Source organism: Budorcas taxicolor, chromosome 25 (genome assembly GCF_023091745.1).
Source record: "Budorcas taxicolor isolate Tak-1 chromosome 25, Takin1.1, whole genome shotgun sequence".
NCBI classification, from domain to species: Eukaryota; Metazoa; Chordata; class Mammalia; order Artiodactyla; family Bovidae; genus Budorcas; species Budorcas taxicolor.
In genome coordinates, this window is record NC_068934.1 from 42,374,652 (window position 1) to 42,395,058 (window position 20,407).

At 41.1% G+C, this 20,407-nt stretch overlaps 1 protein-coding gene across 1 annotated transcript; it reads left to right on the top strand.

The window, feature by feature from the left end:
- The first annotated feature begins 2,644 nt into the window (after positions 1–2,644).
- Positions 2,645–17,767, top strand: LOC128068827 (organic anion transporter 7-like). Its single transcript, XM_052662052.1, has 11 exons — positions 2,645–3,046; positions 3,668–3,771; positions 4,700–4,854; positions 4,953–5,121; positions 6,526–6,649; positions 10,533–10,648; positions 11,861–12,075; positions 16,131–16,239; positions 16,693–16,896; positions 17,311–17,319; positions 17,716–17,767. The coding sequence occupies exons 1-11, from the start codon at positions 2,645–2,647 to the stop codon at positions 17,765–17,767; spliced, it is 1,659 nt and encodes a 552-aa protein (XP_052518012.1).
- The last annotated feature ends 2,640 nt before the right edge of the window (positions 17,768–20,407 follow it).

Below are 20,407 nucleotides of genomic sequence, written 5' to 3' on the forward strand. Positions count from 1 at the left end.
CAGACTACTGGATTGTCCAACTGGAGGACAGAGCCAGAGGAATTGGCCAATGGTGCTGCCATGATGGCTATTTGGAAAGAGGCTGGAGTGCAGGAAAAAGTTAGTACCTAGGGAATATTGGAGAACCAAGACAGAAAGGCCAGAACACAAGTGTATGTTCTGTTCTGACAGTCACTGAACTATGAGGAGATTGGAAATGTTCTACAACTCAGGGGTCCCCAACCTCTGGGATCTAAGGACTGATGATCTGAGGTGGAGCTAATGTAATAATAACAGAAATAGAGTACACAATAAATGTAATATGCTTGAATTATCCCCAAAATCATCTCCCCCCCATCCATGGAAAAATTGTCTTCCACAAAACCAGTTCCTGGTGCCACAAATGTTGAGAACTGCTGCTGTAACTGTAGGATAGAGAATGGTTCAAGGGAGTGGATGCAGTCAAAGTTCTGGAATGTCACAAACCTGCACTTGCGGTGTATATGCAAAGCAAAAGCTTGGTTGTTGCCAGCCAGTGGAAATTCTAAGCCCTGGTCCCACATGACCCACCTTCAAGATAACAAAAATATGTCTACAGCTGCAGAACATTCCTCTGAATAGTGTAAGATAAAGTCAGTGAAGAGGCTGTCTACCAAAGGTACAAAGGAGAGGGAGTGGGGAGGTGCAGGTGGGTATGGAGGTGTTGGGGGGATGCATTTTTTTCAGTTGACACTTCATAAGGTAACAATTTTATTTTACAAATTCCAGTTGGTGATTATTTCTCAATTATCCAATACTATTTCGACAAATTAGAGAGGCCTCTGCTAGTACCAAGGCTCTGATTCCTCATAGAGTTCAGGTGAAGAAGAGAAGTCTGCCCTGGATCCCTTCATGGTCACCAAAACTGTTGATTGAAATATCATATGGTATAATATGAGAGTTGTGAGTTAAAGTTTTATTTGGGACAAAATGAGGGCTATAACCTGGGAGACAGCATCTTAGGTAGCTCTGGGGGAAGGTCAATATTATATATGGTTTTAATAAAGGGCAGTAAATGCAGTCAAGCACACATTTTGGCAGAGGCTTGTTGCTAGTCACAAGGAACAGGTTTCAACATTAATAATTTTAGTGCTTTTCTAGACGTGAGGAGATGCAAGATTTTGAGCTCATAAAATCTTCTGAAAATATCTAACTATCTAAAGGTGTAATTAGATATTTGCCAGTTTTTCCCTTGAACAGTGTTGATCTCGACTCCAGAATACTTTCAGGGTGTGCTGGAGATCAGCAATTGCAGTGGCTAATAAGTTAATTCTTACAGAAGCAGATGGCAAGTGCCAATTTTTAGTTGGTAGCTTCTATTAATTTGCTAGAGTGGCTTACTTAACATAAAAAAGAGAGCTTTGTTGCTCTCAACACAGGAAATTCCAAGGTTTTAAGAGCTCTGTGCCAGGAACTAAGATGAAGACCAGATATATATTTCTAATCATATCACAATATTACAGTGAAGGAAAAAATAAGCACACTAGATAAAACTGAGATTTCTATCACCTTTAGCTACAGTTGGGCTTTTGTGGTGGTGATAGAGATGTTCTATAGAGATAATAGTGATGGTTGCACAAATTCTGTGATAACTATAACTCAGTGAGATGTACACTTTAAATAGATGATTTAGATGGCATGTAAAAGCTATCTCAATAAAACCATAAACAGAGAAATTTTAACAGATAATTTAGTGCTAATCAATAGTGTTATGACATTTTATCCTGTATTTTCTCTGCAATTCTTCCCCAGAACATTGTTCATGTGCCATATGAATTTTATGATATCAGAGTATAATTATTTATTTCTCCTTTACTCACCAGACTTTAAGAGCTGTGACGATGTTGTTTGACATAATGTTGTATTTCTAAAACTAGAACAGAAAAAGATCCTCACAAATGTTATCTGAAATGATCAATAAACCAGTAAAAATAAGCCTCCATATGAGCTGACACAAACTAACCTCTCTGGCCTCCATTACTGCCCACTCTGCCTCGATTTTGAGTAACTTATTTTCAGAGTGAATTTATGGTATGATTTGAACTGAAACAGAATGCCACTTACCAAAATGGGAAGGGTTGCATCATATTTCACTTGTTTAACTTGATAGAGTTTTAATTAACACTTTAATTAAAGTTCAATACTAAACAAGTAATACACTTTCTGTTCTTTTAAAAACAATCAAAAGCATTTCACTCTTGTGTCTCACAAATTACATTTTCTGGGAAGAACTGTAAATCGTTTAGCAGATTTATTACAGTTCTTTTAGCAAAGTCCAAAGCCCAATATTGTAATTCAGAGTCCAACACGGACTTCGTGGTATTGCTCAGTACAAAACTTTCACAAAGTACACTTTTAACAGATTTAACTGTCAACTGCTAAAGTTACCTCAGCAAAATATTTCCCTCCATGAGTTAATGAAACCAGCTACCTTCCTGACCCTCCAACAACTTGGAGAAGCAGCTTCTATGGCCCAGCTTTAGAGGTGAGACAGAGCCAATTGAGGAGAAAGTGTAGTCAGGATCAACACACACTTAGTGTGACATTGCAGCTGGAAATATTTTTCCTTTTGAACTTTTCTGGATAGTCATTTTGCCTCTTCTTAGGGGTCACCTGCTCAGCCTTGATGGCCTTTCAGGACCTCCTGGATCAAGTTGGAGGCCTGGGGAGATTCCAGATCCTTCAGATGGTTTTCCTCTGTATCTCCAGCCTCATAGTCAGCCCTCACATCCTACTGGAGAACTTCACTGCAGCCATCCCTGGTCATCGCTGCTGGGTCCACATCTTGGACAATGACACTGGCTCTGCTAATGACACTGGGACCCTCAGTCAAGATGCCCTCCTGAGAATCTCCATCCCACTGGACTCAAACCTAAGGCCAGAGAAGTGTCGTCGCTTCAGCCACCCCCAGTGGCAGCTCCTCCACCTCAATGGGACCTTCACCAACATGAGTGAGCTGGACACAGAACCCTGTGTGGATGGCTGGGTATATGACCGAAGTACCTTCTCCTCCACCATCGTGACTGAGGTAAAAGTCTTCATTTACCTCCTGTGAGTACATGGTCTGAGTGTTTAGTGGTAACAGAGGAATGAACATGCTTCTCTCCTTTAGTCACTAGGTAGGAGTTCGTTCTTTGTTGTTCTGGCAAACATTACTTACATCTCTATTAAATGATGGATTCAGAAATAGCCATGAACCCTGCTTTCACAGTGCTTTTATTCTTAGGAAGATCAGGTTTAAGCAAGTATTACACGATATTTGGTAGTGAGTTAGAAACATCTGGAAGTTTAACAAAAATCTCTATACCCAAGACTACCTCAGAACTATCATATAAGAACATCTGTGGCAAAATTCAGGCATCGATAAATTCTTAAAACTCAAATCGCTGCACTCTGTGGCCAACATTTAGAACCAATTAGTATGCAGTGAAACAGGGCATTAATAGAACTTACAGATTGAGAGGAAGCTTCCCCAAAAAATTAATGTTTAAACTGAAGTCTGAATGAGAAGATCAGCTAATGCAGAAAGGGAAGATTAAGAGGAAGGTAGAGGCCTGATATTAAATTTGCAAGTAATATTAAGGTGTTTCCACTGAGGACTTATAAGATGCTATAGAGCTCTCCTCTACTGGTTCTCCTTCTCTTCCAGTGGGACCTGGTTTGTGATTATCAGTCACTGAACTCAGTGGCTAAATTCCTACTCATGGCTGGAATGCTTGTTGGAAGTGTCATATATAACTATTTATCAGACAAGTGAGTATCTCTAGATAATAGCTCTTTTTATTCCTGGGTGTTTTCATCAATTCAAGAATCATTCTTTCATTAATGAATAAATATAGCAAATTTCACCATCCTAGAGCTACCCCGGTCTCCAATCTTTTAGAAACACAGAGAATTAATCAGTGTGGTGAATGCTATTTTTTCAACATTAAGTTTTGTACCCTAAACACAATAATGATATTTCCATCAGATCCGGAAGCACAGCAGGACAGGATGTGGAAAGGAGGTGCTGTAACATGCAGTTTAGGAGCATGAGAAAGAGTTATCTATGGAAACAGAGAAGAAGATGCTTCATGGCATGAGACTCAGCCTGTTTGAAGACACAGATATGGAAAATGACTTTGTTGGGCCTTGGTTAGGGCTGCCACGTTCAGTCCTTCCTGGACTCTATGGGATGAATGACTGTGGCTTCTTAGAAAATAAGTCTTAGAAAATTTAGAACATTAAAATCATAACAAGAATCTTTTCTGACCACAGTATGAAACTAGAAATTAAAAAACAGGAGGAGATCTTTCACATCAGGCTAGCCTTAGCCTGCAGAGTCTTAGAGTCCCTAAATCCACTGTTCTAGACGCTAAAAAAACTTCTTACTATGCTAAATATATCTGTTGGCACAAGAAATATTTATGGTGTGTGAAAATTTCTAATATTGCAGCCTGTCTTATTTGGTTTCAATTGGTGTTGAAGATTCACTGGTAACAGAGTAGAGAAGACACTTTGTCATGCTCAGGTTATGAACAAGAAGGCTGCTTCTGAGATCTGTTGTTGATTCTTTTAGGTTTCAAGTGTGAAGTTTCACTTGTTAAAACATTCCCTAAGGTTTCACAATGTGCCCTTTCTTCACGTATGATTATAATATATTGCTATCGGTTCCATATTCTGACCTGTACTTGTTTCTCAGGTTTGGGCGAAAGATGACTCTCGGGTGGTGTTTGCTCCAGCTCACCATTGCTGACACCTGTGCAGCCATTGCTCCCACCTTCCTCGTTTACTGCTCACTGCGCTTCTTGGCTGGGCTTCCTGTCCCAGCCATAATAGCAAACACTACTATACTTGGCAAGTCAACACTTTGGATATTGTACATTTTGACTTGACTGTGATGGTGACATTCCACCTTGGCTGGAGGTCAAAGTTCTGTTTGTATTTTCTTTCAGTTTTAGAGTGGACGGTGCCCCAATTCCAAACCGTGGGAACGGCACTAGTAATCTGTGCCAGTGGTGCTGCGCAAATGCTCTTAGGAGGTCTGGCTTTTGCCATTCGAGACTGGTGCACCCTTCAACTGGTGTTCTCTGTGCCATTATTTGTCAGCTTTCTGTTTTCAAGGTATAAGCTCTCCCTGAGTATTAGAAGGTCCTAGAATGAAAGAAGCATGGGAATTCCCCAGCAGTCTAGTAGTTAAGACCCCCACCTTCCAATGCAGGGAGTGCAGGTTCAATCCCTGGTCAGGGAACTAAGATACCACATGCTGCAGGGTGTGGCCAAACATTAAAATAAATAAATAAAACTTGTGAAAAGTAAAAGAAAGAAAGAAGCATGGAATCAGGACAGTTGAATTCTGTTTGGTCTTTGCTCAACCCTTGAGCATGTACTCTACTAATCTGTACAATTCAATAGGCTAAATAGACAGAGTTGCCAAATAATATTATGGACATTAAATTTGAATTTCAAATAGGCAACAAATATTGTTGTATAATAATATGCCAAATGTTACATGACATATAGTTACAATGAAAAGTATTCATTGTTTGTGTGAAATTTCCATTTATCTGAGAGTTCTGTATTTTTACGTGCTAACTGGGTGAAATGTAGGCTATCTCATCAAATTCAAACTTCAGATAAATAACAAATAAAATTCTAGTATAAGTATGTCCAAAATATTTCTTGGAGTTATTCAGTTTGTTTGATTAAAAATTTAACTAAGCACAGTATACTTTTATTTGGTAAAATTGCCACATCTCCTGAATAAGAGGGGAGCCAATAAACCTCCTGTCTGTGTCATCCTTACACTTTCTTTGTTATGGTACAAGAGGAATAATTTTATATTTTCTGGTATAATCTATCAATGATGAGTATTAGATGGAAGGAAAAAGGTATCTACAGGGGAGGAAAAACTTCCTTCTACCTTCTTACATTCTGTGGGTAGCCTTGGACACAAGAGAGATTAGCAGGAGAAATGCACACAAATGTATTTAATATTTTTACATGTATAAATGAGTCTCCAGAAGGAAAATTAAAACCCAAAGAAGCCATTAAGCCCTAAAGCTTATATGCCTTTTTGCATTAAAAGCAATCAACTGTGAGTATGTGACAAGACAAAGAGGAAAGGGCAGTAATTTATGGAATAGTGACTAGAAAGCTTATGGAAAAACTAAGGAAAAGGAAGAGTGGTTTCAGCAAGTTTGTTTGTACAGGTCTGTTTTGGCGTCACTTCCCAGTCTTTGGTGATAAGACTGTTCTTCCCTTCCCGACACAGAAAGGGCATCTTTCTCAGGGGAAAGTTTATGACCTACTTTTAGGTAGAAAGGGGAGGTCAGAGAGTTCTCTTCCTGGATCTTCCACTTCTCAAGTGCAGTGCCTTCAGCTCAAAATTATCAATATAACAAAGCATCTTTTTTTTTTTTTTTTTTTTTTTTTGTATAGCACATTCCAAACCCCTTCATGTTTCTGGACAAAAGTTATGAAAAACAGGAAAATGTGAGTTAGTTGTACTCTGTCCTCTTTGATTAGGTGGCTGGCAGAGTCTGCTCGGTGGCTGATTATCACCAACAGACCCGAGGAGGGCTTAAAGGAGCTTAAAAAAGTTGCGCACAGGAATGGAAGGAAGAATGCTGGAGATACCCTAACCATGGAGGTGAGGAGGCTGAGAGGTGGTTATGGAATATAGGGAAGATATAACCTAACATCTATAGGTAGTTAGTATCTATAAGAATGGCAGGTAAGATCACAGGTGTGGTTGTAGGTCTTCTGACCTTATCATCCTGGTTTTCGAAGAGTGTTAACATCATCTGAGCTAAAATTAGAGAATGATATGCAGTTGCTAAAGGACTGGACACACATCTTAGTCAACGGAAGCAGAAAGCACTGAGCAATAATAATCATGAAGATTGTGTATTGGTCTCACTCTGCGTATGAGAAAGTAATTTTTTTTATTTTTTTATTTTTTTTTTACTTTATTTTACTTTACAATACTGTATTGGTTTTGCCATACATCAACATAAATCCGCCATGGGTGTACACGTGTTCCCAATCCTGAACCCCCCTCCCACCTCCCACCCAACACCATCTCTCTGGGTCATCCCAGTGCACCACCCCCAAGCATCCCATATCCTGCATCAAACCTAGACTGGTGATTCGTTTCTTATATGATATTATACATGTTTCAATGCCATTCTCCCAAATCATCCCACCCTCCCCTTCTCCCACAGAGTCCAAAAGACTGTTCTATACATCTGTGTCTCTTTTGCTGTCTCGCATAGAGGGTTATCGTTACCATCTTTCTAAATTCCATATATATGTGTTAGTATACTGTATTGGTGTTTTTCTTTCTGGCTTACTTCACTCTGTATAATAGGCTCCAGTTTCATCCACCTCATTAGAACTGATTCAAATGTATTCTTTTTAATGGCCGAGTAATACTCCATTGTGTATATGTACCACTGCTTTCTTATCCATTCATCTGCTGATGGACATCTAGGTTGCTTCCATGTCCTGGCTATTATAAACAGTGCTGCGATAAACATTGGAGTACATGTGTCTCTTTCAATTCTGGTTTCCTTGGTGTGTATGCCCAGCAGTGGGATTGCTGGGTCATAAGGCAGTTCTATTTCCAGTTTTCTAAGGAATCTCCACACTGTTCTCCATAGTGGCTGTACTAGTTTGCATTCCCACCAACAGGGTAAGAGGGTTCCCTTTTCTCCACACCCTCTCCAGCATTTATTGCTTGTAGACTTTTGGATTGCAGCCATTCTGACTGGTGTGAAATGGTACCTCATTGTGGTTTTGATTTGCATTTCTCTGATAATGAGTGATGTTGAGCATCTTTTCATGTGTTTGTTAGCCATCCATATGTCTTCTTTGGAGAAATGTCTGTTTAGTTCTTTGGCCCATTTTTTGATTGGGTCATTTATTTTTCTGGACTTGATCTGCAGGAATTGCTTGTATATTTTTGAGATGAGTTGTTTGTCAGTTGCTTCATTTGCTATTATTTTCTCCCATTCTGAAGGCTGTCTTTTCACCTTGCTTATAGTTTCCTTTGTTGTGCAGAAGCTTTTAATTTTAATTAGATCCCATTTGTTTATTATTGCTTTTATTTCCAGTATTCCGGGAGGTGGGTCATAGAAGATCCTGCTGTGATTTATGTCGGAGAGTGTTTTGCCTATTTTCCTCTAGGAGTTTTATAGTTTCTGGTCTTACATTTAGATCTTTAATCCATTTTGAGTTTCCTTTTGTGTATGGTGTTAGAAAGTGTTCTAGTTTCATTCTTTTGCAAGTGGTTGACCAGTTTTCCCAGCACCGCTTGTTAAAGAGACTATCTTTAATCCATTGTATATTCTTGCCTTCTTTGTTGAAGATAACGTGTCCATAGGTGTGTGGATTTATCTCTGGGCTTTCTATTTTGTTCCATTGATCTATATTTCTGTCTTTGTACCAGTACCATACTGTCTTGATGACTGTGGCTTTGTAGTAGAGCCTGAAGTCAGGCAGGTTGATGCCTCCAGTTCCATTCTTCTTTCTCAGGATTGCTTGGGCTATTTGAGGTTTTTTGTCTTTCCATACAAATTGTGAAATTATTTGTTCTAGCTCTGTGAAAAAATGCTGCTGGTAGCTTGATAGGGATTGCATTGAATCTGTAGATTGCTTTGGGTAGTATGCTCATGTTCACTATATTGATTCTTCTGATCCATGAACACAGTATATTTTTCCATCTATTAGTGTCCTCTTTGATTTCTTTCACCAGTGTTTTCTAGTTTTCTATATATAGGTCTTTATTTTCTTTAGGTAGATATATTCCTAAGTATTTTATTCTTTTCATTGTAATGGTGAATGGAATTGTTTCCTTAATTTCTCTTTCTACTTTCTCATTATTAGTGTATAGGGAATTTTGGCCACAGCAATCAGAGCAGAAAAAGAAATAAAAGGAATCCAAATTGGAAAAGAAGAAGCAAAACTCTCCCTGTTTGCAGATGACATGATCCTCTACATAGAAAACCCTAAAGACTCCACCAGAATATTCCTAGAGCTAATCAATGAATATAGTAAGGTAGTTCTCTTTTTAATTTTTTATGAACCTCTACACTAATTTACATTCCGACCAATAGTATTTAAGAGTTCCCTTTTCTCCACATTCTTGCCAATACGTGACATTTCTTATCTTTTAGATGATAGCCATTACAACAGAATATATATCACTGTTATTTTTATTTTCATTTCCCTAATGATTAGGGAGGGGCTTCCCTGGGAGCTCAGCTGGTAGAAAATCTGCCTGCAATGTGGGAGACCTGGGTTCCATCCCTGGGTTGGGAAGATCGCCTGGAGAAGGGAACAGCTACCCACTCCACTATTCTGGCCTGGAGAATTCATGGACTGTATAGAGTCGGACGTGACTAACTTTTCACTTTCACTTTCAGTGATTAGGGATGTTGGACACTTTTTCACGAATCTATTAGCCATCTGTATATCTTCCTTGAAAAAAAAAATGTCTATTCAGACACTCTTCTCATTTTTTAATTGGATTGTTTGGCTTTTTGCTATTGAGTTGAATGAGTCCTTTACATCTTTCAGATTTTAATCCTTTATCAGATACATAATTTGCAAATATTTTTTCACATTGTGTAGGTTGTCACATTTTGGGGGGTTTTCCTGGTGACTCAGTGGTAAAGAATTCACCTGCAGTGCAGGAGATGCAGCAGTAGCAGCAGGTTCAATCCCTGGGTGGGGAAGATCCCCTGGAAAAGGAAATGGAAACCCACTCCAGTATTCTTACCTAGGAAATCCTATGGACAGAGGAGCCTGATGGGCTAAGTCCATGGAATTGCAAAGAGTCAGACACAACTCAGCAACTAAGTGCACACATTTTTTTATTCCTAGTCATCTTTTTAATGAGAAAGAAATCGAGGCTTAGAGATGACCTATTACCTTCATTAAAGTGTATATTTAGCATTTAGCAAAGCCATTGCATAATGACAGGTAATAAAGTCTGGGTGTAAATCATACTACTCCAATATCGCCCCTGATTTTTGTCCTCAGATTTAATTCTAGGCATCTCATTCATGGAGGCAAAACATGCTAGGGTTTCCCTGAAAGAGGTTGACCCAAGAGCCAAAATTAAGTCTCTCAAGGAAATTATTCTCCTCCTCCCTGGAAAAAAAATTCTGCCAACAGTCACCTGAGAAGCAAGCTTAGTGCCAGACCTTCATGCCCCTCTGGTACAAGTGAAGCTTTGGGCCTAAATCTAATAACTATTCCTTTAGTCCCTTCCTGACCTAAATCTATAACCTCGACTTCCCTTTTGATGCCCAGTAGGCAATTTGAGTCTCTTATTGAAATTTCCTTGTCACTGCACAATTTCCCTTTATCTCCCTGATTCTCCGTTCACAGCACTTTACATCTTCATTACTCATCATTACATCTTCAGTGGCTATATTTTCTAGTAGAAACAAAGGGGAGTCATCTGTTGGGGGCCTCATACTGCCTACCATTGCATGACAACTGAATAGCTTGTTGCTGTTTCAAAGGTCCTGAGATCTGCCATGCAGGAGGAGCTGGAGGCAGCACAGACCAAACTTTCTGTGTTTGACTTGTTCCGCACACCCAACCTGCGTAAAAGGATCTGTCTCCTGTCCTTTGTGAGGTGGGCTTCACACACTGCATGAGGGATGTTAAAATAGCGGAGACATGATTGTATTTGTTATTTCAGCATCTATAACATGCTAGAGAGACAGATTTGAGATAAAGCATGAGGAAGTCAAGAACATGGTTGCTATGTTTGGAGAAAGTAAAAGGGTTTTGAAAAGACAAACACAGAACCAATTATACAATGAGGAGTTCTATTTATCACATCACCCTAAAGGCTTATCACTAGAGATGTTGCAGAGAATGTCAATCATGGCACAGATCTTGGCTATAAGTTTCTTCACTTGTTTTCATGTTAATTGAAGTAAAAATATAAACAAAAGTAAAGTGCTCAGATGCATGCAGTTCAATGAATAGTTCCATATGTAAATATATAACCATCACCCAGATCAAGGTTTAGAAAAAAAGCTAAAATTCTGGAAGGCCCCATTATGTCTCCTCCATAACAAAACTCCCTGCATTCCCCCCAAAAGTGTAATAAGAATTATGACTTCCATCATTATATAATTATTTTGTGATAATTTCTAAACTGTCACCTCACAAGGAAATGGTTTTTATAAAGTCCTCAAGATTTGTTTTAACAAGATATGTTAACACAGGCAAACTTGGAAATGACCGTCATGAAGGAACTTTTATTCACAAATCCCTAGAAAGAGGAAGTATGTGACAAGCCAGATGGGGCCATGCAGGGAAGCACCTGGCTGGGTCAATCAGAAGATGGCCCCAAACCTTTATTGGGGTTTTGTGGGAGGGAATGAGAGGAGATTATATGCTGAGGGTTGGACTGTTTGAATAATTTCAGCAGAATCTGTGATATAGAGATGGCTCTGAGTTGTTCAATGCCTGACCCTGGAGTTATTTAGGACAATGAGAATATTGGCTTGGTGTGAGAGTTTGATAAAGGGGATGCTAGGGGGTATGGGCCCTGGATTGGTGGTTTGTATATCAAAGGTGCACTCACAGGGGAGCAGTTTGCCAACTTATCAGTGAGCGCTGGAAGAGGCAGACTCTCCACGATCAAGGCCCCATCTGCCAGAGAATCAAAAATACAGAAAATTTTACAGCATAATCAAAATTGAAATATTCTACAAATCAGACCATGTCTGAATACTCTAAAACCAAGCCTTAGCTTCCTGGCAAAATATCACTATTTGTATGATTGGAGAATCTAAACTCATGACATCTGTCTTTCCTTTTTGTCCACCCACAGACTTCTAACCACCACAACAGTTTTTGGCCTGTCCCTCCACCTCCAGTTTGTGGGGGAAAACATTTTCCTACTCCAAATTCTCTTTGGCGTAGTCCAACTTCCAGGCAATTATGCTGCAGTTTTAGCACTGAATCACCTGGGTCGCAGAGTAAGCCAGATGGTCTTCATATTTCTGCTGGCTGCTTCCATTCTCTTCCTGATCTTCATACCCCAAGGTGAGAAAATAGCTCAGCATGAAAAATAGGTTTCTCAGCATCCTCCCCTCAGGGACTATATGGATCACACCTAACTAAAGCCGGAAGGAAAGGCAGCATTGTGTTCTAAGGATTCCCTGAAACCAATCTAGGGGGTTAGTAAAGCTTCTGCACTTATGTTGCTGGGAAAAGAAGTATCAGAAGGAAGTAATTTTCCTCTGCCCTTTTAAGTTCTTCTGTCTGGACTAAGAATTAAATTGACATGAGATGAACTAACAGGAGAAAATCAAAAGTTTAATAATGTGTATAAACATGGGAAAGTGAAAGTGTTAATCACGCGGGAGGATCTGCGACCCCACGGACTGAAGCCTCTGTCCCTGGAATTCTCCAGGCAAGAATACTGGAGTGAGTAGCCATTCCCTTCTCCAGGGGATCTTCCCGACCTAGGGATCGAACCCAGGTCTCCCATATTGGTGGCAGATTCTTTACTGACTGAGTCACGAGGGAAGCATAGACCCAGGCAAAACTGAGTAACCTATGAAAATAGCCAAAGCCCCACCTTCAATACCATCTTCAGCTAAAAGCAAAAGAGAAAAATAGCATATTGAAGGGTAGTGGTTTGGAACTTCAAAGGGGAGGAAGGTGATTCGCCTGGAGATGGAAAAGATGTCTGGTAAACAAATGTTCGTTTGGCCATGTAGAAACAGTGGGACATAGAGTGGATGCAGGTCTCTAGGCCCCACCGAGTTTCCCCCACCATACCTAGCCCATGTTGTCTGCAGACATTTCTAGTGTTAGGTCTATTCCAAGACTAAGCCCTTTGCCTAAATTCTTTCATCAGCTAAGGAGGAGGTAAAAAAAAAGACTTCCTGAGTCTTCTATTTCTCAAAACTAACCAACCTAAATTAACCTTCAGGCCAAAGACATGCATTTTGGGGTGGTGAGTTTTGCTCCCTTACAGAATCAAACATAATTAAAGTCAGCACAGACATGCGATTGTATTCATAACATCTGAGAAATATCTGGAAACTGGTGCCATCTGTGACTGGCAGTTTCTCTAGGACAGCAATTAATCACTTAGTGGTGGTGGTTTACTGACTAAGTTGTGTCCAACTGTTTACGACTTCATGGACTGTAGCCCCATAGACTGCAGCCCACCAGGTTCCTCTGTCCATGGGATATCCCAGGCAAGAATACTGGAGTAGGTTGCCATTTCCTTCTCCACGGGATCTTCCCATCCCAGGGATTGAACCTGTGTCTTCTGCATGGCAGGCAAATCCTTTATCCCTGAGCCACCTTTGGCCAATCATACTTTACACAGTAAGCAAGGAGGGTCTAGACCTTGTAATAGTCTCTCATGTGAAGACATAGTACTGTCACTTCCTCTGGCTGGGCTCTTTCTTGGTTCTATCGCTTCACTGAATAGAGATCAGTATCCTCTGATCTCTATGTAACTACTTATATGTCTCAAGTCTGGTCACCATTAGGGCAACTCTAGTTTAGGGGTGTCATCTTAACGTCAAGAAAATAAAATTCCCTGTCTTCAAGCAGTGAAGAGAACAGTAGGAACAAGGCAGAAAGCACTCAAGAGCCTGTCTTATGATCTATTTTACTAAACTGAACGATCACATGTAATGAAGAGGGAAACCCAGGTGTTCACATGCTTCACCTGACTCCCAGTGCAGGGATGCACTTTATGGGATCCCAGATTGTTGGGGTTCCACTGCTCACCTTGAATATTAGCAGTGATGCAAGTTTGCTACCTAATGACAGAGCCCACTCCCAGTATTGTAGCACTCATAATGGAGCACTACTCATAATGGAGGACAGGTAGGCATAGAAAACAGACTCTCTGAAATTTCCCTTCTGTTGTTTCCAAAATCAGGCTATTTTTCCCAATAGAGATTCTTATATTTGATTAGTGAAACATTCCTAGATAAAGACACTCTCCAGATTATCCATTAATACAGGAATCCTGTCCTTGTATTGAAGGACCTAAGCTACTCCATTTTGTTAACAGAAAAACTCCATTTTGTAAGGTTCCAGGAAAAGAGCCTTTGAAAATCCAAGAGCCTTTGGAAATCCCCTGACCTCTCCCCACCACCCTCGAGCCAATCAGACCCCAGACCAAAATCTCCTGACCTAATGTAGTCTACCTAGGTAATGGGAACCAATCAGAACCCGTGGCCAGCCTGGGAAAATAAAAACCAATCAGAAACCAACACCTAACCCTTCCACAGAAGGTAACCAATTAGATGTCTCCAAACCCGGAAACTCCCGTTTTTCAAATTTCTCATGGGAGAATACCCTATATAAGCAATGTAACCCAGAACGCATCGGGTGGGAGCCCCAGCTCGAGCTTGGTAATAAAAACTCTCTTGCTTTTGCATTGGATATCGGCTCCCTGGTGGTCACTGGGAGATTTCGCGACTTGGGCACAACAGTATTCATCTCTTTTGCCAATACTAGTCCATGTCAATATTGTGAAAGCTCCTAGGTTTTAATCTGTTGAGAGATGGATGAATCCTACACCCCTCAGTTATTGCTCACATGACCATCCTGAAAGGTTGTTGTTGAATTACGACGACGGGATTCTTGGCCTCTGGAGGAGAAGAATTCAATCTGGGGCCAGAGATGAGGCTTGATTGCTCAGAGCTTTTGTGTAACAAAGTTTAAAATATAAAGGAGATCGAGAAAGCTTCTGACATAGGCATCAGAAGGGGGCAGAAAGAGTACCCCCCTGCTAGTCTTCAGCTGGATGTTATATAGTCACCAGCAGTCTGTTAATGAAAGAAAGGAATGTCTCAAAACTTAGAATGGCACCAGACCCCTCACCCATAGGATGTATTTTGGGATAATCTTTGCTCCAAATGGTTCATCTTGGGCCAGAAAAGGATTAACTTGAATCTTGAAGAAGGGTAGAGCACCATACAAATAGTGTTATTTACATAGATTAGAGGAACAATATCAGAGTATAACATACTGGTTTATCAAGGAGGTTCTGAGCCCAAAAGGCAAACAGACTTGAAGACAGAGTTTGTGGTAAATGCATAGTACATTAGCATAGCTTAAGATAAACATTTCCGTAAGAAAAAGGCAATGGTTAACTTCAAGTGAAACCAGGTGTCATTATGGCAACACAGAATTTTAAGAGAAACCTCCTTTTAAATTTGTATAGAAAAGGAAAAATTATCTCGAGTTTGTTTCCTCCAGCCTCTTACGAGAGATAAAATGTCTGACACTTGCAGGCTATTTCCTCCGTTTGGAGACCCCTGGCCTTCCTGCCTGTTACCCTCTCAATCCTACATTCTGCCTGAAGGGCAGAGGAGACACTGGAGAAAATAAATGAAATCAAGTTCTGCTGGTCTCACCTTCCCTCTCCTTTTCTGGCAAATCTCAGAGAGGCAGGGACAGTTGATAAAATAATTCAGAGCCTTTTATTGACCAGAAGCCATACATTTCTCAGCCTATTAGACACCGCACATTTTCAGCCTCTGTGTAGTTTCTCTTCTATGTATTTTACACTTGAGAACAGCTCCAATAGGGTTCCCTGGTGGCTCAGAGGTTAAAGCATCTGCTTGGAATGAGGGAGACCCGGGTTCAGTCCCCCGGGTTGGGAAGATCCCTTGGAGAAAGAAATGGCAACCCACTCCAGTACTCTTGCCTGGAGAATCCCATGGAGGGAGGAGCCTGGTAGGCTACAGTCCATGGGTTCGCAAAGAGTCAGACACCACTGAGCGACTTCACTCTCACTTTCACTTTCATTTGATCGGGCTTCCCAGTTGTGCAGTGGTAAAGTCTCTGCCCGCCAAGGCAGGAGACCCAGTTTCCATCCCTGGGCTGGGAAGATCCCATAGAGTAGGAAACATCAACCCACTCCAATGTTCTTTGTCTGGAAAACTCCACGGATAGAGGAGCCTGACAGGCTACAGCCCATGGGGTTGCAAAGAGTCAGACATGATTGATCACAGATGAACAGTGTGTTACAGGCTCTATCTCTATCTCATTTGTAATTATGGGGATGCTGATTCCTTCAGCTCAGATTGCCTGAGCCTCACTGGTTTTCTTCTCTCCAGAAATGCAGACCCTGCGTGTGGTCACAGCAACTTTGGCAGTAGGAGTTTCTTGTGCCGCATTGTCCAGTTGTCTTTCTCATGCATTTGAACTGACTCCTACTGTACTCAGGTATGAAAATTCATAGATACCCTTTCAAAAACAGACCTCTGCCAGCTAACTGACACTTACTGGAGGAGGAAAACTAAGATTGGTTAGTTATGAGAAGTAACCAAGTGTAATAACAAAAACCTAACAATTTTTACCCAAAGTTTATTTAAAGTTTTTGCCAGACACTGGGTGAAGTCCTTATGTGTGACATCTCATGTGATCTTCTGAACTACAGGAAGGGAAGATGTCATGAGTAACGGTAATTCTTAATAATCAAACTGGGTGCACTTAATTGCACTTGAACTTGAAAAAAAAATTGCTAGCAAAGTAAAGAGAAAATTTCAAAAGGAAGCATATGTGGTCAACCTTCTGCACTGCTATGCTGTCTCCCATAATCAGAGTAAAGTAATACATCACAAAATTACATGTGTAGGTTTTTCCCTGACTTTCTTGGATTATTGTTTACACCCCAAGGGTAACAGCTCTGGGAATCATAGGATTTGCTTCTGCTACCGGGACGGCCCTGGCTCCCCTCTTGATGATCCTAAGTGTGTATTCCCCACACCTGCCCTGGATCATCTACGGAGTCTGCTCCATCCTCGGTGGCTTTGTTGTCCGACTCCTTCCTGAAACCAGGAATAAGCCTCTGCCCGACTCCATCCAGGATGTGGAAAATGAGTGAGTAAACCCTCAGGGTCTGTGACGAGGAGGGCAAAACATGAGTTGAGACACTGTCCCCCACACAAGCTAAGATCTAAGCTATTTCCAGGTGATCCGTGCCTTTGGTTTTGCTACAGTTTCATCCCTCCCCACAGTGACCTCAGACTCCCCCAAGCGTCCCTGGATCACCCAGACCAACATCAGTGTGCACCAGTAGGTTTAGTGCTGAAGAAGCCAAAATCAGATGCCCTGGTGTGACATACACACCCCTGAAGGTGTTTCACAAACAGGCACTGATCCAAACACCAGATTCTCATCCCTCAGACCCTGGCAGACCTCAGCCCAGTGAGGGCAGTAAGCTCTCTGAGACTGTTGGTGTCTGGAGGTCTGTGACCTGCCCAGGTCACTGAAGACCTGAGGGAGACCAAGGAGAAGAAAAGAGCCTCCCCTCCCCCCTCGACCCCCCCCCCCCACCCTCCCCACACACACAGTATATCTCGGGGAAAGAGTCTTATTGTGCTGCCTATGAGATTTGGACCATCTGACTTTCCCTGGAAATGAAATGTTACAAAAAGAGAGAAGAGTAGTAAATATTGGAATTTTAAGTGATGAAGATTGGGAAATGATTCTATGACTTTCTGTGTACCATTTGCCTTTACCAAAAACTCCTTTGACCAATGCAAAGATGTCCAAACTCCAACACTTGGGGCAGGGCTCATGGTTTATAACCAAAACTGTATGGCAAAGGATAAGCTTGCTCTAAAGAATACAAGACATATATGTTTATTTGATATTTTTCCGTTGTTGGTTTCATTGTACTTTTTCCATGGGAAAATGTTCAAGGGAAGCAAAGCAGGAAGAAACCTTCATGCAAGTGACACAGTTTTAAGGAATTCCATTAACTAATTGCTGATTCTAGAGCATAATAAAAGGGGAAAATGAGGTAATGTTTACATGCTGGAAATTTTTGTAAAATAAATAAATATGTAATAGAAAAAATTGATTTTTACAATTATGGAACTAAATTATGAAATATAAAATACCTCTGATTAACCACAATAAGAAATGTGGAGAAAACCATAATATTTTTAAAAGATTTTGCATATTTGTATGATTGTAGATAATTAGCATGTCTCTGAATAAGAAGGCAGAATGGAACTGAAAATAACTTAGTCTTCCCCTAATTAATCAGTAGAATAATTGATGTAGTAATTACAATGATGAAAGTGAAAGAGGAGAGTGAAAAAGTTGGCTTAAAGCTCAACATTCAGAAAACGAAGATCATGGCATCCAGTACCATCACTCACATGGGAAATAGATGGGGAAACAGTGGAAACCGTGTCAGACTTTATTTTGGGGGGCTTCAAAATCACTGCAGATGGTGACTGCAGCCATGAAATTAAAAGACGCTTACTCTTTGGAAGGAAAGTTATGACCAACCTAGATAGCATATTCAAAAGCAGAGACATTACTTTGCCAACAGAAGTCCATCTAGTCAAGACTATGGTTTTTCCAATGGTCATGTATGGATGTGAGAGTTGGACTGTGAAGAAAGCTTGCACCAAAGAACTGATGCTTTTGAACTGTGGTGTTGGAGAAGACTCTTGAGAGTCCCTTGGACTGCAAGGAGATCCAACCAGTCCATCCTAAAAGAGATCAGTCCTGGGTGTTCATTGGAAGGACTGATCCTGAGACTGAAACTCCAATACTTTGGCCACCTCATGCAAAGAGTTGACTCATTGGAAAAGACCCTGATGCTGGGAGGGATTGGTGGCAGGAGGAGAAGGGGACGACAGAGGATGAGATGGCTGGATGGCATTACCGACTTGATGGACATGAGTTTGAGTGAACTCTGGGAGTTGGTGATGGACAGGGAGGCCTGACATGCTGTGATTCATGGGGTCGCAAAGAGTCGGACATGACTAAGCAACTGAACTGAACTGGTCTGGGGGCTGCCTGAAATATTGGTCTCTGATTCACCAAAGATCTTGAGGCAGGAAAAGGAGTATAACTCAGATCTCAGACAGAGAAAAAAAGAAACTAAAAGTGATGGGCAATGGTTATAGAAGCTCAGGGGGCCTATAGATCTATAGATGCATGAGGCAGAGATCACTGGTGGAGAAATACAATAAGCCAGCCCAAAGTTCTGAGGGGAAGCTGCGGTGAGACTCTTGGCAAAATTAAATAATTTAAAAGCAGCAGTGTATAGGGGAGATTGATAAAGCCATATGAAGACCCACACAGGATACATTCTCAGGAATGACCTGAACTTAAGCTTAAGCTTCCCCTTGAGCTGGTTTTAAGGCTCAAAACACACACTCTGCTAACTAGTGAAGAACATCCCAAGCAGAAAGCCAGTGCATAAAGATTTAGAGAGGTGGCTGTTTCTTCAAATGCCCAATTATCAACAAAACAAGTTCTACAAAGTAACAGAAAAACATGGCACAATCAAAGGAAGAAAATGGTAGCAGAAATTACCCCCTGTAAACACAGGCATCAGACATACCAGACAAGGACTTTTAAACGACTGCCTTAAAAATGCTAAAAGAGCTAAAGGAAAACATGGAGAAAGAGCTAAACGCTATCAGGAAAACTGCATATGAACAAGTTAAGGACAGGAGATCAGTTCAGTTCAGTTCAGTCGCTCAGTCGTGTCCAACTCTTTGCGACCCCCTGAATCGCAGCATGCCAGGCCTGCCTGTCCATCACCAACTCCCGGAGTTCACTCAGACACGCGTCCATCAAGTCAGTGATGCCATCCAGCCATCTCATCCTCTGTCGTCCCCTTCTCCTCCTGCCCCCAATCCCTCCCAGCATGAGAGTCTTTTCCAATGAGTCAACTCTTCACATGAGGCGGCCAAAGTACTGGAGTTTCAGCTTTAGCATCATTCCTTCCAAAGAAATCCCAGGGTTGATCTCCTTCAGAATGGACTGGTTGGATCTCCTTGCAGTCCAAGGGACTCTCAAGAGTGTTCCCCAACACCACAGTTCCAAAGCATCAATTCTTCGGCGCTCAGCCTTCTTCACAGTCCAACTCTCACATCCATACATGACTACTGGAAAAACCATAGCCTTGACTAGCCGGACCTTAGTCGGCAAAGTAATGTCTCTGCTTTTGAATATGCTATCTAGGTTGGTCATAACTTTCCTTCCAAGGAGTAAGCATCTTTTAATTTCATGGCTGCAATTACCATCTGCAGTGATTTTGGAGCCCAAAAAATGAAGTCTGACACTGTTTCCACTGTTTCCCCATCTATTTCCCATGGAGTGATGGGACCGGATGCCATGATCTTCGCTTTCTGAATGTTGAGCTTTAAGCCAACTTTTTCACTCTTCTCTTTCACTTTCATCAAGAGGTTTTTTAGTTCCTCTTCACTTTCTGCCACAAGGGTGGTGTCATCTACATATCTGAGGTGATTGATATTTCTCCCGCCAATCTTGATTCCAGCTTGTGTTTCTTCCAGCCCAGTGTTTCTCATGATGTACTCTGCATATAAGTTAAATAAGCAGGGCGACAATATACAGCCTT

Excerpts from the sequence above, each read along its gene's own strand:
- LOC128068827 (XM_052662052.1), top strand. The coding sequence starts at position 2,645 with ATGGCCTTTCAGGACCTCCTGGATCAAGTTGGAGGCCTGGGGAGATTC. Across the intron at positions 4,855-4,952 it reads AGCAAACACTACTATACTTG|TTTTAGAGTGGACGGTGCCC; the intron begins GCAAGTCAACAC and ends ATTTTCTTTCAG. Across the intron at positions 6,650-10,532 it reads GAGATACCCTAACCATGGAG|GTCCTGAGATCTGCCATGCA; the intron begins GTGAGGAGGCTG and ends GCTGTTTCAAAG.